Consider the following 26,394-nt stretch of genomic DNA (forward strand, 5'->3'; position numbering starts at 1 on the left):
CTCTCCAACTGTGGTCAAGGAGAAAACCATGTGTGCTGTGGCTGCCAGACCAGCCCTGCTCTTAATGGAAAAGAAACACTTAAGAAATAAAATGGGATCCTGCGCCTATGCTGTATTTACACGTGTTTTGTGTCACAGCAGGGGAACAATTTAACTCAGACCACCAGTAAAGTAATCAGATTTTTAAAAAGCAGGATAGCTAACTGGTTGTTAATTAGCAGAGGAGTCCTCCTGCCTAACAGGGCCTGACCTTAGCATGTCCCGAGAGCCTGATCCAAAACTTCATGAGATCTGTGGAAAGGTTCACATTGCCCTGGACCAGGTTTTGTGCTATTCTGTGTAAATGATAAACAAAAGAGGCTGTAGAGAGAACAGTGGTATCCGTAAGCAATATGCCTTTAAATGCTTACAAATAATCAAAAGCTAGACAGTCATTTTATTTTTTGAACAACAGCAACAAACCCCATCATAGCTAAATGAGCCAAGATGAAGACTAATGCTAAGCTCCCAAGGGTGACCTGGAGGCGTGTGGGACCCTGAGATGAGAGACGTGGCTGTTCTCCTTGGGTCGAGGACCATGGTGCCATTCGGACCAAGAGAAGCAAGTGGATTGGGAGTGGAGATGCTAATGGAGATGGAGTCCAGGCACCAAACCCATTGGCCTCCTTGCACAGCACTACAAGCTGCATCACATGCCTGCAAGAGCAAACTCATGGACAGACCACCTCAGTGCCCCCCAAGCAGGTAAATACAGAGCCTGCGTTTTGTATGCCAGTATCCTGGCACTGCTGCTGGGACATTTTTTTTTCCCCTTCTTTTTTTTGACAATAAATGTAATTGGAGAATTGCTCTCCTTCCTCAGAGAGCACAGGGGAAGAAACAAAGGACCTGCACTTCTCCAGAGGACAAGTCTTTCCTCGTGCTGCTTTGGGCAGCTCCCATCACTCCCAGCATGGGGCAGGAGGCACAGGACCACCTGAGCACTCCTCCCTCTGTTTTCCACCTCAGGAAAGTCTTATTTAGCACACCTCAGCATCAGCTAGGACTGCCATTTTTATAAACATCATGAACCTTGCTAATTAGTATTTTTTTTTCTTTTTTTTTCTGGGGTGGAAAGTTATTTCATTCTCTTGTGAAGAAGCTCTAGATAAATCTGCCTTGGCTTAAGGATTTCCTTCCCAATACAAAGTTTAACCGGTCAAAATAACTTAAGCCAGGACCCTATTCATCGGACCTGACAGAAACAGTAGAGAGCCACTAACATCCTACCATCTGATTTTGCCCTCAGAGGTAGCACTCTTCCCTTCAATGCCCGCACCCTGTCCTTGTTGCCACTTTCAAAAAGAACTGCATGCACATCTGGTAATTGTAAGTTAGCACATCTTGCTTGCTTCCCCACGAGAGGATACAAGCCCTACCAGAGTCTCGAAGCTGAAAAGCCTCTGTCCCAGCTGGGTACCTGCATTTCAGAGGTGAAGCATTCAAGAAGTACGGCAGAGAATACAGCATGGAGGGCATTGCTATAGCTTTGCATTTACAAATGCTAAAAAGAGTGAGATTATATTAAAAAAACCCTGGTAGTGCCAGTAGAATGTGAGTAAGTTTCTGTCCTGGACACCATACATATTTATTTTTAAAAATCCTGACACTGGAAGCAGGGAAGGTACACTTGCATAACAGCGTTCCTAGAATAATTTACGTATTTAAATTCCTTCATGGATTATTTTGTGGGAGGTCATCGTGCCACAGTACTTATGTGCAATTATTGCAGCCTTGGCATTTAATACGCCTGCTCTTCTGAAAAATTAGAAATATTCAGAACAGAGGGCAACAACAAACTGCAATATGGTCATCTGAACTTAAAGGCAAAGTGCCAATTTGCCAATCACACCCACTCTTAGAATTTGTACCTCTTATAAGGTACAAAATTGAGTATCTCCAGGCACTGGGAACAAGGAATTTTGGGGGAATTTCTCTGCATTTCTCTTTTATGCTTGTTTTCCACATGTGATGACCATCTGCACAAAAGTCAACTTTTGATGCACAGTCATTTCAGTCTTCATGGGAAACACATCCGCAAAGAAACAGAAAAATTGGTTTAAAGGAAGTATTACTTAGAAATGTCACGAAATGCCACATTCTAACTACACTACATCAGAAGACAGACAGTTTTCATTAATACCTTGGAAAAGCTACAAGAAGACTGGACTACCTGTGATGCAAAGGAGGACGGTGCTGAGACTCCCACATGACTGTGGGGCAAAGGGATATTGCCCCCATCATCATGCTGCATGGAAGTCCCACGCGAGGATGACACAGCACTGCCCTGTACACGGCTGAACAAAGCGCCAGCTGCTGGGGGCTGCATCGCTGCGGACACCACCACTGGGGACACCCACCCCACATCAGCTGTGATGCCAAGGGTCCCTCCTGGGGCAGGGTCCTGAGCCTGGGGATTGCAACACTGCCTCCTGCAACCACTGCTATCTCCTAGCAAATACCATCCTGGAAAGCAAAACCATTAGGAAATGCAGCTGCCCACCTCTCCTGCAGCCACTGCTCTTACATGAGCATCCCCTGCTCAAGGAGAACTTTGGGTACCATCTGTACGAGCCAGCTTCAGTGCTTCCCAGGTAGTCACCCTGCACCCATTTCACCCAAGCCAAGGAAACCATCAGTTACAGGGGACAATTCATCTGAGCCACTTCAGACACCTAAGGATGAGGTGAATTGCTGTCCGGGGGTGCCTACTTCTCTTCTGTGACTCCAAAGGGAGCCCAGTTCACATGCAGACTTGTACCTGTGGCCAAATGAATCACTTCTGACTCACTTCTAGTCTGTGAGATGAATTGCAGCAGTAGTGCAGGGGTAACATGCCACTGCTGGCAGCCAGAGGGGTTATCTGATCAGTGGTTTCTATTAAATTCAACCCTGTGAAGCTCCCACGGTCTACAGAAGGGCTGAAACTTCAGGGTTTTGTGATTGCTGACATGGGTAGACCTTCAGCTTTTTAGCCTGGTCCTGATTAAGGCTGCAATGCCAAATGGTTTTGCTTATGCCACAAGGGATGAAGTCACTCCAAATTTAACTCAACAAAAAGAAAACCTCGATTCAAACCACTGGCTTTGATCTTGTTCTGCAACTTTATCTTTTAGTTATTTAAGTGATTTCCTTATTACCTGGCAGAACTTGGCACTTCTTTAGCTAACCTTGAAGATACATGTAGCTGTATCTGTAGTCCTGTACATATCTATATCTCCAAATTTAAATGGCTATGTATGTTCATTGTACAGCTTTTCAACAAATAGCACTGTTTATTGTAAAAATAATCTCAGAGGTGGTAGATGGATAACAAAAAGTTTATGCAAAAGAATTTAACTCACAATTAACTGATTTATTAAACAAAATACATCATCCTTCTGTGAATTCAATTGTTCCTGTTCATCAGCTTTTTGAGGCATGAAAGAAAAAAACGCAAGTTCTCCTTCTTTCTCAAATCCCACTTGGTTTTCAATTTGAAATGAATTTGTTATTGTAGTGGATTAGTTAACGTAGCCTGCAGGGGGGAAATTATTTTCTCTGCACCTGCAAAAGAGGCTGCTCCTTTCAAAAGCCACATTGACACTTCAACAAAACCTAGTTCCCAGGCAGGAACTTGCCTCAGCTTCAGTTATCTGATGTTGTTTAAAACTCAGCAAACATGTTGCTCCAGTATTACCTAGAATTTAACTGAGACAGCTGTAGCAGCTGAGAGCGCATTTAGTCCCTGCTATGCACTGCCATATTATCAAATGTAACTGAATGTAGGCATGTTTAAAAAACCAAATGTATTTAACTTACATTTTAAAGTCATGTTTTAATTTGACAAATATGATCCTTTTTACTTAGGGGTGGAATCAGCCACTTTCATCCACCTTACTCCAGTACATTTGAACTGTCCATGTCCCATCCAGTGCTTTTCCTTCAACACAACACTGCTGAATATTTTTGCAGATGCTGTTTCTAATCAAAAGCTGAAACAAATTAGACCTATGGATCCCCCCAGCACAGAGATGACTTCTGGGGACTCAGGCCCTGCAGCTGTCCACGGTCCCAGCCATTGCTCGTGTCTTCTCCCAGCCATCTGCACAGACTGCAGGCCACCGGGCAGCCAGGAATACCCCTGCCCTGAGATTTGGCAGTCACAAGGCTGGGGATGGTGCAAGCCACCTAGAGCTGAGCACACACACTGCAGCATGGGATACCCACACCTGGCTGCTATAACCAATGTTTCCATCTGGTGCTGCCTCCTCTACAACTAGGTAATGCCTATAGTGTATTTGGCATCTTGTGATCCACCCACTGGAACTATGGCCACGAGGTCCTTCCCTGCAATACCACAGCCCAAGTGGAAGGTAATTCCAATGACAGGGAGAGACAGTGATGTATTCTGGGACTCAGCGCAGCGTACATTAAGGCTAACAAATCTGAAAATATTACCAGGCTTACAGAAGACTTTGCAACATACTTGGGCAGGAAAAACATTACCATATGATGAGCTGTTGAAGAGTTCAATATTGAAGAAAGCGTAGTCCCCATTGGTCATTCCTTGCCGATGAGCAGCCAACATGATGTTCCTGATTGTGTCACCACTGGCACACATGATTACAACTGGTAGAAGAAAATGAAAAACACAGATAAGAAGGTTCAAGAGCTTCAGGGAACAGCCTGTTAAGCATGAATGCTGCCAGAGACAGTGACCCCAGCTGTCCTCCCACTGTTGCAAGAAACACCACAAGGCAGATGGCAAACAAAGCTGATTTCCCAAACAGCTGACAGAAGACAGGTACCACACACAGAGAGGCTTCCTACTCCTTTGTCTCCTCTGAAAATAATTAAATAAAGCCTGTGTGTGATCTAGGTTTTTTTACCCCTGCAACGTGTGGTAAGTTCTGGCTTCTAATTTCTTCAACTGCATATATTCATATGCAACCATAAACCTCTGTTGTTACTTCCAAGCAGACGTAAGACAACCTGAAGATGAAGAATTAAGGTGATACAATGACATCACCATTTTAATTTCCATTCCATTGAACAGTTGGTGTAGATTCATCTTTCCTACACATCAGCTGTCTAAAATTTAGATATCTGGTCTAGAATTTGTTGCCTCTCTACAGTTAAAGGAGAGCACCACCTCTGCAGCTGTCTAGGGACGGTGGCATGCACCTTTCTAGGACGTGACTTGCTTTCCAGAAACTGCAAAATAAGCCTGGGCAACGACCTTTGATGGGACGCTTAATGTTCAGAAATGGGAAAAGCAAGTGCCACTTTCTGAGCATGAAGAGTAAAGGCGGTTACAAGATTAAATGCCATAGAGCCTCATTTATCACAGACCTAAGGGGTCTACAAGCCCCCTGCTACAGCAGGACCTACAAGCCCACAGGTGTGCTCTGTGCGGGCACCGTGATCCACACTGCAACCACTGTGGCTGAGAGGTCTCTTCCCCAACCTGCTGGGCAGGGGGATCTACTCCCCTTGCTACCCCTTCCCTCTGCAAAGGGAAAGCAGGAACTCAGGCATGGTCTTCAGCAATGGGGAGACACCTGCCACGCTGAGCACATTATACCATAAAGTTTTACCCAGGTTCACAAGGCTACGGGTATGAAGCTACTGACATCAGAGGGAGCAGCAAAGTATTGTACCAGTGCATGCTTTGGGGCTATATCCTACAGCAAAGTCATAAGAGATCCTGTTGGGACGATGATTCGAAACCAACTGCACGCACGTTTCCAAGAATGCCGTCACACATGGCAGGGCTCAAGAGTTACAATAATGTATGCAAATATTTTCACCCAACAATAAAACTGAATCAAAACCACATTCAGCTTTTCTGGGTAGAAGTGTTTGCTATTTTAAGAAATGAAAAGGCCAAACCGGCCAAATCTTTTAGCACACAATGAATCTTCTCCCATCGCTTTTCTGGTTGGATGCCATCACAGGCACAAAGCTCCAGATGCACCGCCGGGGTGAGTCACGTTCGGTACATCCCCGCGCTTCAGGAGAGTTACACCATGCATAGCTCTGTCCTCCTGATTACAGCAGAGTAATATAATAATTTCCAGAGCAACAGAGCAGGACATATTTCATGACCATTGTGAAGTATATTAGCATGAAGGAAAAGAAGAAGAAAAAAGAATTTCTTACAATAAAATTTGGATCAAATCTTTTCCAGATGCACATCAGGAATGAATTTGTCTCACTGTTTCTAATTTCAGCATAGGTGAGAGATTTCCTTTTGAAACATTTCCTTGCTGCCTTCCCAATTCTCCCTTGACTTTGCCTTTATAATTCACATCTATCATAAAATCGTAATCTGTAGATGGAATCAAAGAGATTCCCACAACGCCAGTTTTTAGGAATAAAAAGAAGAGTGGGGGAAAACCCCCTACTTTAAAATACATTAAGTCATATTTTGTAAGCCTCTAAAGGAACATAAGGGAAGTAACATTAACTATTTGGATGTAGTTTTTAACCCAGTGGGAGAGCAAAGATTACATATTTCAAGATTTTGAAGCAAATAAGCTATGGGCATGTCTCTCGCCATCTTCCAAAAATGTAAATTATGTGTATTTAATCTGCATCTGTACCTTACTATTGTGTACATACAAATGCGTACATGCGAATGCATACAAAATGTTCTCCCTCTAGTATAATATATGCAGACCACAGTAATTCTAATATTAAATGTTCTGAATTTATTGACTAGGATTATTGACTCATCCAGCAAATACTTAAGAGTTTAATTCCAGTTAAAGGAGTAGGCATTCCCTTTGCTACGCGCATCCCTTGGACTACGTGCTTATACAGAATGTATTCAAGCACAGTCCTGGGTCTGTGACCACTATGGTAAACCTGAGCCTAGAACATCGTCTGCAGTGTGGCTAACCAAGCCTACAGGGGAGCATGAACTACTAATGAAATACATTAAAGACAAGTGGTTAACCTTTATCATCATATTTTTCATCATGATTTGTTGTGGCTTCAGGACTTGAGCCTTTTGAAGTGGCTCCAGGGACTGAACAGCAGCTGCTGCCAAACACGAGTGCGTGTCTGAGTGTGCCCCTGCCTCCCAGACCCCTGAGAGCTCAGTGCAAACCCCCAGCCAGCAGCAACCTAACCCACAGGGCCGGCCTCTGCCTCGGGTCCCCGCGGACCAGCTGATGGGACAGCTTCTTTTGCAGCCCTGGGAGAGTTTTGAGCATGTATCCTGATCTGCTTGAAAGCCCACTCCCACTCAGAGCAGCTCAAGGAAGCCTGACCACTCAGGTGGGACCACCACCAGCAGTGCTCTCCGGAAACAGAGAGGGTGCAGGGTCAGAGAACGGGACGATGTCATGGTCTGTGCAATACAGGAACCCTTAGAAACTGGTGAGAAAATCAATCAAGCAATCAAAAATGTGTCTAGGAAGTGCTTTGGACAGTGCCACATTGCCCACCAGCCCTGCTGCCCCGTGGGGGACCTCCAAGGAGTCCCTAGGAGAAATGGGGAGTCCCTCATCTGGTCAGCTAAGGCAGATGGTGCATCTTTCACATGAGATGTGACTTTTAAAATATTGTGACAACCTGAAAGACGCCGTGAGCAGCAGAACCACTCCTCAGGCCCAGAGGAACGTGCGAGGCGAGTCCTGTGGTGAGTCTTTAAAGTCAGAAAGGCACAAGCAGAGGTGGAAGGGCCCCACTTGCTGCATTTCGCAGCAGCAGCACGAGCCAGAGGACAAATGAAGAGGTGAGATGAACGAAAGGGACCCCAGCGGGCACGGGGGGGGAAAGAAGTAAAACAGAGGGCTGCTTTTGTTCAGTCATTTGCAAGTTACAGAATGATGTAAGACCAAAGGTCTCAGATCAGCAAAGCATTTAAGCCTGAGCTGAAAGCAAGCCTCTCTCTGCTGACTGTCAGCACAGTCTGAAGAGTGGTTTGCCTTTAGCCATCAGTCACGTTCCCACAGCACGGCCACAGCTCTCTTTGGCTAAAGGTGAACACTCGTCCTTTCCTGCCGTAAGCATGCTGTGATGCTCTTTGCATCAGGAATGTCAAACACACACACAAAAGTTAGGCTGATTAAAAAAGAAAAGCATTTTTCCCCGCACAGCAGTTTCCTCTAGCACTTACACATTTCTTTCTCTCCATTCAGTATATTTTCCCGAATGGTACTTACTAGGAAAGCACTATTTTAAGCACCTGCTTTGGTGAAGAGAGAATCAAAAAGCCGTATGCTATCAGATCTCTGTTATCTCACACGCGCTCCTGTGTACATTAAGGATTTCATGGCAGCACAAAGACATCAGCAGTGCAAGGCTGCTCTGTCCGCAGCCTACGGCACTCTAACACCAGTTGTGCCAGTCACACACAGCATGATCTTTATTGGTCCAATTCTGATGCTATTTTAACATTCTACAACCAGGGATGTAAAAATTGTACAAAGCATTTTGTACATCGGTGCCTCTTTTGGAAAACTGCTAAGGACTTTAATTTGATCCTGTGGTCCACTCCTGCAATACACCTTTTCTTTTTTCACAGTAACTTACTGGGGAAGCCTATGGCTGGTAAAAGCCTCTAACAGAAAATGCCTTTTTGATAAGCCCGTGTATCCATGCATGGCTTGGCAAGATCTCACTTTAAAACACTTCTAACTACCAATCTGCATGTCCCAAAGCACTTTTGAGCGTTTTACTACTTCATGATGGAAAGCCAGTTCATCCAGCCCAGGGGTGACTTTCCAAGATGTTTTACACGCCATTTATCTCCATGGTGTTTTGCTAACAGTTGGTGGCAATATTACTGCACACACTCACAGGTTTTGCATCCACACATCCCCCGAAACGACTGCTTCCCCTAAATGCATGTTATTTATGAAGTACTCGACGGGGCTTCCAATGGCAGGAGTGGGGAAGAGGACCCCCGCGGCAAGACACAGCAGGGCGAGAAGAAAACATCTTTGCTTAGACTTTGAACTTACAGAGAGTCACTTCAAAAGTCTTGGAGAATAAGTAACAGATTCGCCGCTCCGCAGATGCGGGCGACTTTGCGTAACCCAGACGGCCGGCAGAAAGCTGATTTCTTACTCTGCCACAAAACCCTCCCAGCGCGGTCCCCAAGGGTGAGCCTCCTTGCGTGCCACGGAGGAAGAAGTTCTAATGAACTTCTGCGGGCACAGCTTTCGCTCAGGGCAGCTGGTCCCCATCTGTCAGGGGATGCCTGGCCCGCGGATGCCTGGCCCGCGGATGGATGCCTGGCCCGCGGATGCCTGGCCCGCGGATGGATGCCTGGCCCGCGGATGCCGGCAGGACACCGCAGGTAGTTTCCCCACGGGCAGGGACATGCGGTGGCTCCCCCCTCCCGCAGAACCTTCCCTCCCCGGTGCTCCCACCACCCCGACACGCCGTCCCTGACCCCAGCCGCTACCGAGCGCCGCCGAGGAGCCAAGCCGGGCACCCGGCCGCCACTCACCCCTCTCGCCGGTCTGGAGGGTGCGGACGACCTCGTCGAGGTCGAGGTGGCGGCTGCTCTCGTCGAAGCTGTGCACGGCCATGTGGAAGGCCTCCTCCTGGAAGACCACATGGACGCCCTCCATGGCGAAGTAGCAGCTGCGCTCGGGGTTGCTGTCGCTGTAGAGCAGCGTGGCCCGGCTCCACTGGTGGTGGCGGAAGAGGGCCAGCAGCATCTCGCCCATCTTGGCGTAGGCGGGGGCGACGCGGGTGAGGTGCGAGTACTCGCCGCCCTTGGCGCCGAAGCCGGCGGCCAGCGCCCCCGCCGACAGCATGGGCACGTCCCAGTGCGCCGCCAGCCGCGCCACCGGCGCCGCCGCGTACTCGCAGACGGGCCCCAGCAGCAGGTCGGGGCGGCGGCGCTGCAGGGCCACCATGTCCACCAGGCTGAAGAGGGCGCGGTTGCCGCACGCCGAGTCCTCGTAGGTGAGCTGGAAGGCGTAGCCGGGCGGCAGGCCGGCGCCGCTCTCCCGCAGGCTCCGCACCGCGTACTCGATGGCCGGCCGCACCCGCCCCAGCGAGAAGAGGTAGGCGTCGTCCTGCGGCAGCAGCACCAGCACCCGGATCAGCTTCTCCTCCGCCGCCTCCGCGCCCGCGGGGCCGCCGCCCAGCGCCGCCCGCGCCGCCAGCACGCAGCAGAGGCTGCCGAGCAGCCAGGGCGGCATCGCGCCCGCCCCCCCCGGGACGCCCGGGCTCCGGCAAACTTCTCGCCCCCCTTTCCCCGCCCGCCTCGAAAATTGTTCGGTCGTGCTTTATTTCTCAGGTGCTTGGCGAGTTCACAACCTGCCCTCGCCTGCGGGTTACGGACGGAGCATCTCAGCTCTGCTTTTCTTTTTTTTTTTTTTCTTATAGATTTTTTTTCCTTTTTTTTTTTTTTTTTTTTTTTTTTTTTTTTTTGCGCCTTTCCCCCCCCGCCCGCCCCCCCGCCGGATCCCCCCGCGGGGCTGCCGGCCTGCGCCCTCCCCGCTTAAGTAGCGCGGGAGCGGCGGCGGCTGTCGGCACGCCCGGGCGGCGCGGCCGGGTTTGTGCGCAGGGAGGAGCCGGCCCGCCCGCCCCGCCCGCCCCCTCCGGCCGCCCCCCCGCCCGCACACCTCTGCCGCCGGCCGCGGCTGCGGGCGGGGAGACCGCCGGCACGGGGGGGCTTGTCGCCTATGGAACGCTTAGGTCCGTACGTATGTTCCTGTGCCTCCCTGCCAAGCGAGTCCCTGCCGTCAGGGCTGGGGAGTAGGGGATCCCATTGCACTTCAGTTCTTGAAAAAATATTTTTTAGGGTTGCTTCAGCCCGGTTAAGCTGCACTTTACTGCATCAGGGAAACTTTTGAGCCCTCCCCGCCCCCCCCCCCCCCACCCCCCCGCCGCCCCCGGCCTCCTCTCCCCCGAGGGCTCGCTGGGGCTGTGGGATTTCGGGAAGGGGGGAGGGTTGCAGCATCAGCACTGGGGGATGCAGGCAGCACCCTGAAGGGTGCAGTGGCAGGGTACAAGCAGGGCTGCCCGGCTCCCGGCTCCTGACCCAGAAAGCTGCCTGTGCTGAGGGACGGCATAACCCTACGGGGAAGCCGGCACTGGATCCCTGACCCCTGCCTGTATCCCTCTGGGGTCTTTCTGAGACCCCCGTGCCAAGAGTGCCCAGGTGCAGTTTTCTGTCGCTTCCCACCCACTGTGTCTCAGAGACACAATTTCATGCCCCGACAAGCAGAGGTTTCCCCAGTGAAGGAGACAAGTCCTGTTCTGAGATTATTTTCTTGGGGACAAAAAAGAAAATGACTTTTTGAATTATCTTGACAACACTGCCTAGAGGGAGCATGTTAAATGCATCCCTGTTCAGCTCTGCTTACTGGCCATAAAGCTGCTACACTTAAGATTTTGTTACTGTCCATTTAAAAGGTACACTCCTGTCCTGGAATAAAGTCAATGTGAAATGTGCAAAATGTTTTGTGAAACAGGCTTTGGAATACCTGATGCTTTGTGACAGCAAAATCGTAAAGAATGGCTCTCTATGGAGTTTTCTGTACCCCCTAACAGCACACATCCTCAAACCCAGCGCAGGGCTGCACGGTTTGATGTTTTACGGTTTTCAGAGAGTGCCAGGTTTGCATTTGAAAGGTGAGTGAACTGCTCCTGGCTTTACAGAAGGGGTTTGTTTCGTTCAGCACAGAGGTCATTGTCAGGGCAGTATGTGTAAACTTACTTTTGTTGCTGCCTTCACTGCGCAGTCTGTGAATGGGAAACCTGCGCTCCTGGGGTGACCATCTGCTCACCTTTAAGATGCCTCGATTAAAAAGAGAAGAAAGCTGAAAGCTCTTGTGCAATTACAGCCGAGAAGTGGAATGAAAACAGCAGATAACACAATGTACAGAAATAATCATTAAAAAAAAACCCTTTTTTCGGGAGCATTTATCTAACGAGGCTCAGTAAAATAAAGAAGCTCAGAAATTCAAAGATGGGTAGCGTCTCTCAGAAATGTGCCTCTCGCGTAGTTTTATTTGATTACTGAATCGAACTTCAGAGTGTTCTTGAAGATTACATAAACATCCACCCTGGTGAAGCTGGTTTTGTGTGTTCCTGTACTGTAAGTTATGTCAGGCATTTTTTGTTGTAAATGACTTCGTATAACATAGCGGAGATTAAGCAGAATGTTACAATATACAACACGCCAGCCATCTTCACCACAAAGCTTGCAAAAACATTTTCTTAAGACACATTTTGAAATGCTGACCTTTGTAGTCATTGCTTTATGGTGACCCTACAGATGTGTTTACAACACCAAAATCTGGACGGATCTCTCTTGATTTCCTCCTTCCCCCACCAGAGTATCTTTTTCATTTTATGTGTGAGCTCCATGCTCTCCTAGCTGTCTTATTTGAGCGTAAGCTGTGTAAACACAACAGAAGAGATAGTAAGCCCATAAATCACAGGGCTGCCATCCCTTCACATTGGCTGCTCCTTGTGAGGTAAAGTACTGCTGGGAATGAATAGGAGTGGGAGAAACAGGGCCAACATGAGGGGGAAAAAGAAACAAAAGGTATCTAGCCAGTACTGTGTAGCAGGAGTAATGTCAAAGACCAATTTTGATGACTTCAGAAAAAGATTTTGCCCACAGTATGTGGTCCTTACTCACCTGAGAAATTGCATTCAGTGTTGTGGGAGTCGCAGTGTCTCTGCGGGCCCAAAGTGTCATGAACATTTGAGTTGTTCCCCTTCACCCTAAGCGGTTTTGTAAAGAAGAATCCCAGCCTGTGATTGATTTGTTTTTCTGAGCCAGGAAGTTATGCACGAGAATTTAATTGTTAATCCCAATTCAAAATGTCACTTAATCCACCTCATCATTAGTTCACTTCCAGTATTTTCCATAGCTATAAGTTAAACATTTCTCCACAGACATTATTTTTTTCAGCTACATAAATGCTTTTTAATAGGAACAAATCCTGCAGTCATGAATCAGTAGCAGGCACAATGCCCGCGGACTGCAGCAAGAGCAGAGATTTCAGGCTGGCCCTTTAGGACTAAAGTCATTTTAGAGACAGGCTATTTTCCCCCCAGAAATAACTCATACACAAATCAAGAATCACTTGACTCGCTCCAGCTAGCATTAACAACAGTCTGAACTGCCTGCTGCAGATTAAGAAAATTCTTCACAGACAGGTTCGCTGAAAACATAGTCCCCCCTAGAGGTTGAAAAGATGAAATATTTTAACATCATCTGTACTGCAAATACACCCTGCCATTCAGACTTTCAAGTTCTTTCCTTGATTTTCAAGAAATCTATTCTCTTTTTATTTCAAGGAATCTATGCTCTTCCAGAACACACCTAAGGGATTTCTTACTGCAACATGATGTATCTGGGTGTCTCTCTTTGTGTTTTGTGGTCTTACCTTCGTATACTTGCGTTATGTAAAAATGCAATGCAGCCTTTAGGTGAACATATTGCAGCACGAAAACTCAAGATGAGCAGATCTGATGCTAAAAAATAAATGTAAAGGGGACATATTTACTTGCTGTTCTTCTAATTGACACCAACTTCTGTGTAGATATGTGTACAAGAACCACAGGATCACAAAACTACACACACAAAACGTGAGCATGCATACATACATACAGTAATAACACTTTGCAGAACTCGCTACTCTTGCTATGTTATCAGCTTCCACTTCACAGTACAAAGTAAGGTAAAGGCGGGCAGGTGGATGTCATTTTATTTTACAAATGGGGAGAACAGGACTTGGGAAGGCAACTGTGATGTCCCAGAGGTCTAGGGTGATGTCGAGATCATCCCTCCACTACACTGCTTATCTTCACTACCACTGCTAAAATCGTGGCTTGATGGTCCTCAACAGTCACACAGTGCTACACCTACCCATCCTTTCCCACCAGTACTGAAAGGTGAGCTGAGATGCAGCCCCACGAGAGATGTGCTGTTCAATTATGTAAAAGCAGATGCTAAGACGAAAAAGACTGACCCGCTCGCAATTAGTCACAGATTCTGCTCATGCTCCCAGAGAGCATGTCAAAAGCACATACTCTTCTAAAGCATACAAATTATGGGGCTAAAACCCAACCTGGTAACCCAATGTAATCCAATCAGTACTTGCTGTGTTTCCTCACATCTACAGGGCAATACTGAATGTGAGGTAACAGGGTGAAAGACAACAGATCAGTAAATCTTTGCAGAGATAACAAAATGCAGGAGAGCTGACATGGCTTACAGAAAAATCCTGCTCTCAGAATTGTTTTAGGAGGTCCCAGTCTGGCATAAGAAGAATTATGACAGATACGCATGTTCAGGACATACCCTCATTTATCAAAATTAGATTACTGACAACTGGTATGAGTTACAGCAACTTCAGGAAGGCCTGAATTAATACCTTGGGACTGATACAGTATAAATCACAGTCAGCAAGCGTGTCTTCTAACAGTCTTACTTCTGCACCCCATATAGTTATAGCAAAGGAACTGGATCCATACCTTCATTTCCATCACTTGGAGACTCCCTGAACTGTCCTTCACTGCATGCAGGAACCTTAACGACCTTAAATTAGAGATGTCGCATTAGCTGTTCCATGATATACCTTCAGTTACCTCATTTCTTCTCTTCCTTTTCAGGACAATCCATCTGGCATTATAGCAGAGATAAATCAGCTCTGATGTTATTTTATGTAAGAAAAAGCTGAAGATAGGCAATAGATTTGCTTGTGAAGTTGCGAGAATAACCCTGTTTTACAGTAGCAGCCCATCAAGACAGGATGTTGGAATTATATTCCAGGTTTCCTTCCCAATTAATGCCCTAGTCTGCGTGAACAATAAACTGTCCACCTTTGTAATGAGTGTGTCTAAATACACAATGCATTGCCAAGGAAATACAGGCCTCATTCAGATTCATGTTAATTTTAAAATACAGAGAAAGTTTTTCATTTCTATGATGCCACTAAAATTGTCATGAATTATATATAGCATTTTTCAGTTTCTAATAACTCATCCCCCATCTCAGGAAGGTTATACTCTGATAACTGCAGGAAGAAACACTGCAAGTTCTACAAGGGACAGGCAAAATCATCTTTTGAAGTGTTTCAAAATAAGAACAGTGTGCACAAGATTATATTTATATTGGAATATAATTTCTCTTCAGTAGTCCTACCACTTCCAAATTGAAGTAGTTGCTTTAGGGATTATTAAAAAGCACGTTTTTCTCCCCAGCCCTACCCCCCACCCCATGACCCATTCTAATGAAAAAATAATTACCTGTACTTCTGCAGTCAAGGCATGTCTGCAGCTGCAACAGTAACTTTGCCATGCCAGTGCTTTTCATTTCCAGAATGGAAGAAAGCTAAAAAAGACATGGCTATGGAAAAGGTCCACAGTTCTCAGCAAACACAGCAATAAGGTATCTTAGCTATTATAGTGGTGTTAGCTCTACCTACTCTAGCCTGCTTGATATTGCCCTTTATATAATGGCATTACATACAGCCATTATATATAAACTGACACTGTTTTCAGTTGCTTATCATTTTAGTTGAACATTAACAGTTTAGGTTCAAGTTTTCAGGATGTGTGTCTACTATGCCATTTTTTCATTGTTCGTATTCTAACTTCAGCTGGAAAAGCTTGGCCATTCCTCAAGACATTAAGGAAATGTTCATTGCCTTACATCTATAAAAAACTCTGGAAACTTCTTTTTTACTTGGGCCCTACAATTTGGGGTAAGGGGAGGAGGGGGCAGCCTGTGTGTGAATGACAGGCACATGAAAATGTGTTTGCATTTAACCAGGTGTGAATTCTAAGGTTAGAAAGACTGATGTTCCTACAAGCAGTCCTACAAGCAGTAAAAGGTTAACAGCATAAATCCAAGATTTCCTCTCCCCTGCATGCACACCATCCCCTTGCAACTTGCTCATCACGTTGTACCTGCACTGTCCATCCCCAACTTTATCCCCACCCCAACCCTGTACCCAACTGGTGACCCAACAGCACATATGCAGCACCACAGGGACGAACACACTTGCTTTGGGTCTGGACTTTGAGGGACATCAGCTGCTCCAGACTGCTGCATGAAAGTACCAGAAGTAACACTGGGAAGCCTCATTTTGTTTTCTTAGTGTAGTCCAGGGCAAAGCTGGACTGATTCTTCTGCCTCCTCCTGAAACATCGCAGCACCGGCAATTCTCCAGGGACAGCTGGGCACCGCGATTCCTATCTGTGTCCTGCCACAGATTTCCCAAAGCACTTCACATGCTTCACAGAAGGAAAACACCCTGGGTAACAGGAACCAATCCTTACATTTTATATTCAGTTTGGGCAACATTCAGTTTGGACCAATTTTTTAAATGGTGCTGTTTAATAATAAGAAAGTATGTTATATTTGCACGGTATTTTAATTATAAAACTGTGCTAGGGAGAATTTAGTCTTACTATGTATAGATGTGTATCTATTGAACTTAATCTCAGTCCAGCATGTGCAAACTGTAGCTTCTGAAATTACACTGGCAGCAAGCAGCAGAACAAGTAAAGGTATAAGAGTTCAAAGGCCAAGCAGAAGTCATGGAATCACCTCTTAACATGGCCTCATTAAAAAGAACCAGCTGAGCATCAATTGCCAGCATTGACTTTGGAGGTAATTAACTGATCAGGCTGAGCATAACCCAGGTCACAAGTGGAAATAAGAGGGTTATGCCTCAAGGGCAATGGAGTATGCCATTACTCATAAACCCACAAATGGAAAAGTGCACTGATTGTATTGCACAGTTATTGATGTGGTGCAGGTGTCATTTCTGTACTGCATACAAACAAGAGCCAGTGCTTTTTTGGGTTTATTGCAAATCTATGAGTAACACAATGCTCTACTGTGAAATTTGTTTTGCAGTGGTGTTGAAAACAGTTAACAGAGGCTGTACAACAGAGGTCTTAATTTTGAGCCAGTCCCAGGTGTTGGTCAATCAAGTTTAAGTTTTTTCTCTATTTATATGGGAATTTCTTGTAAAACTCCAAGTGTAATCCAAGTATAAATTCAACCACCAACAAAGTTCAGGATTTTGATTTGCTTTATCTCTTGAAAATATTTAATGTGGTACTGCCATTGGAAAGCTATGCCTGTTCAAGTGATTTGTCATCAACTGAACTTGAAAAAAGGAACAGAATTCCCAAAAAGGACAAAACAGCAGAGTTCCACCTTTTTGCAGCAAGATTAAAATTACAAGAAAAAAAAACAAACCTGAAAAATGTGTATTTTTCCCTTGAAAGTCTTTGCAAAAGCAGCTCGTTCTTCATCTGTCCGCAGACCTAACCTATGCCTGAAACTTTGAGAGCAATGATGAATTACAAGGAATTATCACATTATACTTCAGACAAAATCTTGTCTAGTTCCTACTGCTAGGTGAAAAAGTGTGTCTGTTTTATCTTTTGCTCTAAAAATCCTTAAATAACAGCAAAATGCAGTGCACAACAGGACTCATTGTCATTCTATAAAAAAAAGGGCCAATATCCTGAACAACTGGAAGCTGGTGCCTCCAGTAAACAAACTGTATATCCACAGATATGAGAGGCCAGTTTGCCAGACTCCACTGACTTGATTTGAGCTCTACAAGGTTACTCCTTGGAAATGCTGGATTTTCACAGAGTGAAAGTTATCTTTCTTTTCTTTCCATAAACAGTAAAAACTTCTTGTCATGGCTGTTCAAGCAGGAATAATACTTCTTGTCTGCTGCCTGCCACCCCAGACAACATACAACATGGGCAAAATGCAGCTTTATACACAGCAAATGTTATTTACGTTACTCATTATTTTTTACAGCACATGCATGGTTCCGCCTATCGAAGGATATACTGATCGTAAGTTGACAACAAAACCTGCAAGATAACTTTTATTTCTAAGAAGAAAGATGGTTTTGTATTTATTTTCAATTTAAACAAAGTATCCCCACACTTCCTGTTTTTCCAAGTACTTTCAGAGATGAGAGAAATATTGAGAAAGCAATTATTGCATTATTTTTAAAAGAGTAACCTTAGAAAGCACCCTTGACCCACATTGCCTCTCTCCAAAATGCACCTTCCTGTTCTGCCTAGGCTACATTGGAAAAGATTCACTTTCTTTAGGCAACCAATTTCTATATTTGTAGATAACATCTGAGTATAGATAATATCTGGGTATACAGCAGACTCTTTATGCTAACTGAACTGAATTAGAAGGACAAATCGTCTCGGTTTGGATCAAAGCAATGCTGTGATTTTTCACTTTTGTTTTCATTTCCATGTCTTGGAACAACACCTGCAAAATTTGCACCTCTGGGATTTTACTAATATAAATACCTTGGACTCTTTCTTGGGCTCAGTTCAGCCTTAGATGATCACTGCTGAAGTGCACAGGACAATGGCTACCTTGTTCCTCATATGCATTTGTCTTCATCAAAGAACCATAACATCGTCTGAGATAAGTAGCGAGTGCTGAAATAGAAACATCTGCTGTGCCTTACCAACACCATAGCAATTCTGTCCAGAGGACTTAAAAGGCTTTGGAGAGCAAAGATCGTTTCTGCTTGAGATTTAGTAACTCTACAATAAGTACCCATATTGCTCGTAAAAGAAATGTTAGACGTATTGTCATGGTGTCCCTCAAAAACAGAGCTGGGAACAGACATCCCAAATCCACTGTCAGTCAAAGAGTTGGATTGCTGTTACATGTAATCTCAAGACAGGAACTATTCTGATGTGCTACTTTTACATGTATTCCCATATAAATGGAACAGAAGTCTCACGACATAAAGAAAACAGACATCTATGCTTTGGCTGGATATATTCAGCAATACAGGTAGTATCAGTTTACTTAGTAATATCAGCCCAGGAACTGATTGATCTTTAAGAATATTCTGAGGGAAAATATGGATTATTTTTTAAGACAGATCAGTTCATTGATATGGTTTGCAGTTGTGTTGGCATGGCAGAGCAAGGGGTGGGGGGAGAGAAGGTACAGCACGAAGCTGCGAGAGACAGGAGGCAGGAACTCTTTAGAGTTGGCATTAGCGCTGAAATCTCTGTGTCTTTTCTCTTTCATGTTAATTAATGATTAAATTACGGGGAAAGCATGGAAAAAAACCACTATTGACAGATCTTGTTCCAGTGAGTTGATTTTTAAAACATTTAAAATATTTAAAATATTTAAAATACTTAATTAAATAAAAATATGTGCATCAGGAGTTCTGTCATTTCCAGTTTATTAAAGCACTAATGTGATAAAAAATGAATGTATGGACTTGGTGGAATACACATTTGTCATTTGTCATTTGTCATCACATTGCTGGAATGCGAACAAATGAGATTACCGAGACAGGACAAAAGCTCCAGGAACAGATGGGTGGATGGAGGAAGACATGGCAGAGTAATGAAAACAGCACAGAGAAAAGAGTGGGTTAGTAGTAAGTAGTCAATAAAGTGTTACACACAAAAGCAAGTCAAAAGAGGAGATCTTACACTTAAGGAGGAACTGGCCATTTCATACATCAGTTAATGTCATTTAATTTGACCAACATGGGTAAGAGGTCAACAAACAAAATGGGCAGAGGTTTACAGATTCTTGTTCCTGCTAGAAGGGAGGAACTTGGCAGTGCAGAACAGATCACTTCTTCAATCTTCCAGAAGCAGAGGAAGAGGAAATGGAGGTGTCCTCATCCTCTCTACAAAGACAGAGAGGCCTTTTGGAAGTGTGGCTTCTATTTGCGCACTGACAACAGAGACCTCTAGGAAGTGACGTCTTCTTTATGTGCAGTTTACAATGTACTTCCTAAGACCCTGCTGGTTCTTTCCTTTACTTGTGTATTTTGCTTTTGCTGACAGCATGAGTAAGTGCTTTTTATGACATACACACACACACACAAAATTAGTGCTTGAAAATGTTTAATTAATTCTCCTGTATGTGCACTCGTAGACTAAGGTCAAAAGGACAGAAACATTCCTTATAGTTGTAAAAAAAAAAAACCTCTTCCATGTCTTTTGCTGCCAAAGCAGACAGAAAGAGCAAACATATGCAATGGTGGAAATGTTAGCAGGAATTAGACCTCTTTCTGAAGAAGTAAGCGGTTTTATACTTCTTTTCTCCTCCTAAATTTTCCCAGCAGTTTTCACATAAGAAATCAAGGACAGAAAATATCAGGTTTTAATTCTTTTTTCTTCAACTGTAATTGTTACACCATTCTTCTTTAATACCAGTCAGATCTTTTTAGGAAGATGAGTTTGGCCAACTTTGTTCTCTCAAAGGCATCAGGAGCTGGTCCAATGACGGACATTGCAGAGCAAGATCCCAATGTAATCTGTAACTGAAGTGGGACTGTTCTGGTTTTTGTGTACAACTGCTCTTGCCGAAATCAATTGGACTGTTGCGAATCAAAAAAAAAAAAAAGGGAAAAAAAAAGGCTTGAGGTCACATCCATTCTGGCAGTAGCTGATCTGAATGAAGGGGCTTTGGGGACTGGTCTCCACCCCCTAGCTGGCTGGCTGGGTCCTGCTGTCAGACTTTACTGCCCTTCCAGATATGCCACAACAACTGCTTGTGTAACTGCTACTTACCTCCATTCTGTCAGTATGATTTGAGTGTAAAAAGTGTGTCTGCTGAACTAGGTCATTTGACACAACCAGCCTAGGAAGCAGCACCATGTGAAGAAATGCAAGAGACTGGAGGGGGTGATAATTTCTGGTACAGTGGAGAAAACAGCTCCAGGTGACCTGCAATAATGAATTTCTTATCCCAAGGCAGCTGCATCCAGAATGGCATATTGGGCTTAAGTGATCTGGAAGATGACCATGTATGTAGACAGTATATTTTTTTACCACCTTTCCTTCTCTTTTGGTTTACCCTTGGTGCCAGCATGAAACAGTACCCTTGTTTAAAGGGGTGATTGACCCTATGATGTTTGTGAAAGGAAAGCTTTATGTACAGAGCCTAGCAGCACAGGCCATGTAAGTATGTGCTACGTGTGATGAACAATGCAGTGCTTTCCAGGTATGGAAGAATCACATGAAAACAGAGCCATAATCATGACAAATGAATGGGGAGATATGAGAGAGACATGCAAGTAATGAGAAGTGCAGCTAGCCTTGACAATAATCACTTTATTGAAGCAAAAAGGTCTGTATTAGTATATGCTGCATTAGTTTACTGAACACTTGTGTGATTAGATGAAACTGGTATAAATGTTTGAAAACAATATACTTAGAGAGCAGCTATCAGTCAGGTTCTGCTAAACCAGAAGGATATTTCAAGCTGATTCTATCCTGTGTTTGGTTCTTGTCCAAAAAGTCATTAGGTGTATGACAGAGGAAAGAGTCCATGTTAAAAATCTGTGAACATGTCAAGATGAAAGAGGGCTGGAAAATACTTTAAATTTTTGGTGAACATAGCAAACTGGAGAGGTAGTTTGAAGTCAAACAATCAATTTAATAATGTCCAGTGCTTTGCCCTTCAGGAAAGTATACAGAAAAGCAGAACGCAGTACAGAATAGCGCTGCAGAAAAGATTCTGCTCATGCTAAAGACCCACAAAACGAAGGTCAGTGAGAAATGCAATGCTGTTATATTAGCAGAAGTGCTGTATGTCAGGTCTGAGCAACACTCCTCTCCGCTCTGCAGGAGTACTATGTTTGCTTTGAGCATTATTGTTTTGAGAGAAACACAGACAAACTGGAGAGTTCAGAAGGGAAGAACCAGAGTCTGGAAGCATGTCCCCCTGAGACAGGTTCAAAAGTTAAGTTTGCTTAGTCTAGAAAAGAGAAGACTGAAAAGAGATGTTGTGGTCCTCCCATATGGAGCAGATGTTTTAAAGATAGCGATCAGTTGTTTTTTCTGTTCCATGCTATTGCCAAGATGTCCCACCCCACTCTTCCAGGTAAACTATGAATAAATAAAACTTTGTATCTCCCCTCAGAGTATCTTTTTCCTCTGATCAGCATCTAACAATGCAGTCCCTCAGCAATCCATCTTCTGGCAGCTACTGCTAAGTAAGGAAATTTTTCTGTCCTCTATCCCAGTAGTTATAAAACCTTGAAATGATTTACCAGTTTAGTATTATTTTTAGTAAGATTACAAATACTTCCAAGTGAAAAGGACACAAAGAAAAAAGCCTTTATATAACTTGTCACCAGCAGTTTGACAAAAATCACTGTTAAGATGTCCCTGTTTTCGTCAGCTTTCATGTGTTTCTTTATTTGAAGCAATCTTATTGGATTGTGTCCATGAAACATCATTAAAAAGGGATGTTAATTAGAAGATCACCAGAACAGTTGAGTCATGGCTAAAAAGAGAAACCAAGAACATACTTTTCAAATAAAATAAATTTCACTGGAAATGTGTGAAATTAAGTCATAACTGCAATGAAAAATATGGTTAAAGAAAAAAAAACCCCTAGAATACAACATCTGTTTTCCCTGTGTTGTCTGCCATTTCCCCCAAAAATTGTCTGATGGAGTGCTTTTGTCCTTTGGTATTTGGAGATCATTTCTAGTGCTATGGAACATGATGGAGATTGCTCAGAGTAAGAAATTGATTTTGGAAAATCGATGGTTATGGACTGTAGCAAATGAATGACTCAGAAATGCATTTCTTGCTTCTAATCGTGTTATGTAGGAAATTTCTCCATGTGCCATGTCATGCCATGGCATGGAGGACTCTGCTCACAAAAAGACGAAGGAACAGTTTGGTCTCTATAACGTGCAAATCACTACTTTTTCTGGTAAAAGTACCGAGAATCAGGCTAATTATTTTGTGTGCTAATTATTTTGTGTGCTAATTATTTTTAAAATGTCATAAATTATTAAATTTGACTTTTCATTATATAGGTATTATGTAAATGCATCTGTGGTCTGCTGTTAGAGGCACAGAAAAGACTATTCTCAGGGAAAAAATACCAGTGATAAATATAGGGAGAAAAAGCTCTTCAGAGCTGTAATCATTCCATTATTACAGAAATATCTGAAATAAACCACACTCTCAGACTTTAAATTCTGAAAGACATACTAAAATGAACCATAACAGTTTTTTGTTAGGGAAAAAAAGGTTGTCAAAAAAGTATTTTGGAGTCTAGAAAATTCCATATATGGGCAAAAAAGTTTTATGTAGTAGAATAGCTTCATGATGTTCAGTTATAGTAAAAGCTAGTTTAAATTTAGGTACAAAACCCAAGGGTGTTCCCAAGAGCCAGAAGATTGGGAAAAAGTTGTATCAATTGGATTTTTAACATTAATTTGTTGTAATAGTTTAAGTTGTGATTAAGGACAGTTAAGGACATGTGATTTTCATTTTTCCAGTTTATCACCCCTCCTCCTCAGTATATGAAATTGCTAACATTTTATTTGCCTTTTGAAATGACTGCTGCCTCACTGTTTTATCTTAACCAGAGGATAGGAAAAGGAAGGCAGGAGCCGGATCCCCATCTCACAGCTCTGTCACAAGACTGAGAGTGGAGACCAGAGTGGGAGTCACAGATCTACACAACTGCAGACAGCACATCTTTTTCTGAGACCAGTATCCATAAAAGATTTTAAATGAAAATCAAACAACGGTTTTATGTTTTTAAGTGCAACTCTTACTGGAAAATAGGAGTAATCTGCTGTAATACTGTGACGGCAGGGGGAGCAGTTTATCCTAAAGGCAAAAGTTTGGAAAAGTATCTTAAACCTAGATACGTCATTTGCGTTAATAATGTGCCCTCCAAAATGACATGTGTGAGTTCTATGAAAAGAACACAGGAAAGATCTGAATTTAATTGAATGTATGCACACCTACGACTTTTCATGATGTGAGATACCAAAATATTGTTGACTCAGCTATCAGTATGCTAAAACTTTTTAGTTGAGTGAAGTAGGGGTAAATCTGAGATGCAGGGGAAATATGAGACATGACTTATCATTGCTATGTTTGTTATGAAGAAGCAGAAAGCCAAATCTAGTTTTATTAGAGACAAAAGAAGGAAAAAAAAAAATCAGGCAGCATCTCACTTCTTTACAAGCCTTAAGGATTCCTAGTAGCAGTCTGATGCTCATCTGATGTCAAGGAGTGAACCCTGGTTTTAAGTTTTACCTAGAATTTGGAACCTGTGATCCCACCATCTATAACTATGAGCACTGAAACTGGTTGTCTCCTACATTTGACCAAATACAACCTTATTGTGTTTTACTCAAAAAACTTGCCTGGTAGTAGCGAACAAACTGAACCTGAGTAATTTGAATGCATTATCTCCACAGTTGCAGGTATGAAGAAAGGGTGGCAAGAGCGGCAGCTGAAGAGGACCTGCACCCTGGACACAGGTGGGACAAGGCTGTCACTGTGCAGCGTGCTTCCAATCTACAAAAGGTCAGCACGATTTCTGCTGCTAGTAAGGATTTCTCCCTAGCAAGCACAAGCATGCACCTCTTCTGGAAGAAGCAGAAAAATGCCTGGGAGATATGGCAAACCTTTTGGCACCATGAAGACTACTGTAGTGGCTGTACATGAAGTCGCTATGGATGTAGAAACAAAATAAAACCGGTCTCTTCCTTTGCATGAAATATCAGTTATTTTTGTTATCCTCCTAAAAAGATAACTATTTTCTTTTAATAGTAAGGCCACAAAAGTTGAAAAAATATCAAAAGCCAAGGCTTAGATTCAGTTTTCCTAGCATGTTCCAGCTTGAATCAGGACTTCAGTTATTTCTGCAGGTATTTTAATCTATTGTCAACTTCCTTTATTTTTTTATTTAAGGTGGTGTTAAATTTCTGAGTCTAAATTTCTAAGCTTGCTATACTGGACTTCTAAGAAGTCTACTGTCTTCTTGTACCAGCCCAGGTGAAATGAGTAGGGCAGAAAACTGCACAAAAATTATTTCAATTCTCAAAGCTGAGATTCCCATATTTGCATGATTTTGTAATGAGAGCTCTTCGCTTTATATGATCTTATAGAAATCCATTAGGCCTGGAATTCAAATGATGTATTTTGAACCCTGGATGTAAATGGGTGGCTTTCATACAATTTGATTTTCAAATTAGCTGGGAGTTTGCAAAGTTAGTAAATACTCTACAGTAAATAGAGTTGATTTAATGTACACCAAATACAAACAAACCCAGACACTTCACAGAAAGGGCAGTGTTGTTATCACAAGTTAGATGGGTTTCCCTAGAGAAGCTGGTGCAAGTAAATGGTGTAGACGCATTAAAGGTTGTGAAATATTTTTCTTGAAGTATCATCTCCTTCCCCTTCCTCAGTTCTTTGTATATTCATTTACCTTTTGTTTCTCATTCTTTTTTACTCTTTTATCCTTTTTAAAATTCTGATGAGTTTCTTCAAAATTTTCTTTTCTTAAATTTTTATTCATTTTTAAAAAATTTTGATTTCATTTTTAGTTTTCCTAAATGAAATATAAGCCAAATGACATTGCAATTCTAATTGAACTTTCCGACCACATTTTTTCCAACAAACTTCTGGTGAAGAGGAAACAACCATTCATTCACTTGGTGACAATCATTAAAGCACACTGAAATCAATTTACACAGGCTTAGAGTCCGGTTGAGGCCAGTCACACGTCTTTAATTACGCTGCTTAAGAGCGAAGCCAGTAAAACAGTCATTGAGTTTTGTATTTTATGCCATAAATCCTGTTACCTAAAGCAAAGACCTGTAAGCATGGCACCCTGCAGAATTAGTTTCTCATCAGCCTAGCGTGTTTCGCTGCTGCCACCTTCTGGCAAAAGGGACAGTTCTCCTGCAGTTCCGATTGCTTTTGAAATACTTAATCATCTTTTCTCTTTAACAGTATCAGTAGAAGGTTTTGTTCATTTGGGGGCTACATAATTTATCTATAAGTTTTGCAATGTGCTGTCTCCCAGCCAGTTGCAATTCATTCACACAAAAATATTTTAGAAGATATTGCAATCTAAAAAATTAGTATTTAAAAACTATTTTAAAAAATGCTTTGCATTACTAAATATTGTACCGCTAAACATTGTATTGCTACACAACATCTTACATACATTATTAAATGTAGCTAATAAATGTTTTTGCCAATATTTATGCTGCTCGTAGTTTACTTTTATACAGCACATAAATTATTCAGGTCTAGACCTGATTCTGTCTTTAAGTTCATATTTGCTACACCTTCCCATTTTAATATTTTTAAAAAAATACCAAAAATCTATATTATTTTTTAAGCTCCTACATTTGTGGTCAAGTAATGTGGTGAAGTTCACTCAACCATCCTTCACCCCTACATAACCAGCATTTGAAAACTATACAAAAGTGCCTATTTTTCCTGATTTTTTTTGTTACAGCACTTAACTCCGTGGAGTCTGAGATGCTCTGATGTCCATCTAAGCACATTTTAGCTGACTGAAACACTCTAAAATCCCAGATCATTGGTGCAGGTGAA

General features: G+C 43.2%; 1 protein-coding gene across 2 annotated transcripts in view; it reads left to right on the forward strand.

The window, feature by feature from the left end:
- Positions 1 to 9,596: 9,596 nt before the first annotated feature.
- TARS1 (threonyl-tRNA synthetase 1) overlaps positions 9,597 to 26,394 on the forward strand; it is a 36,030-nt gene continuing 19,232 nt past the window's right edge. Inside the window, exon 1 of one of the 2 annotated variants that reach the window (XM_075725926.1) lies at positions 9,597 to 10,052. In XM_075725926.1, coding sequence (XP_075582041.1) covers positions 9,597 to 10,052 — 456 coding nt within the window. Of the gene's footprint in view, positions 10,053 to 19,536; positions 19,571 to 26,394 lie in introns of those variants that run through there. The other variant, XM_075725927.1, reaches the window with a different exon arrangement.

This window comes from Pelecanus crispus, chromosome Z (genome assembly GCF_030463565.1).
Source record: "Pelecanus crispus isolate bPelCri1 chromosome Z, bPelCri1.pri, whole genome shotgun sequence".
In the NCBI taxonomy this organism is placed as follows: Eukaryota; Metazoa; Chordata; class Aves; order Pelecaniformes; family Pelecanidae; genus Pelecanus; species Pelecanus crispus.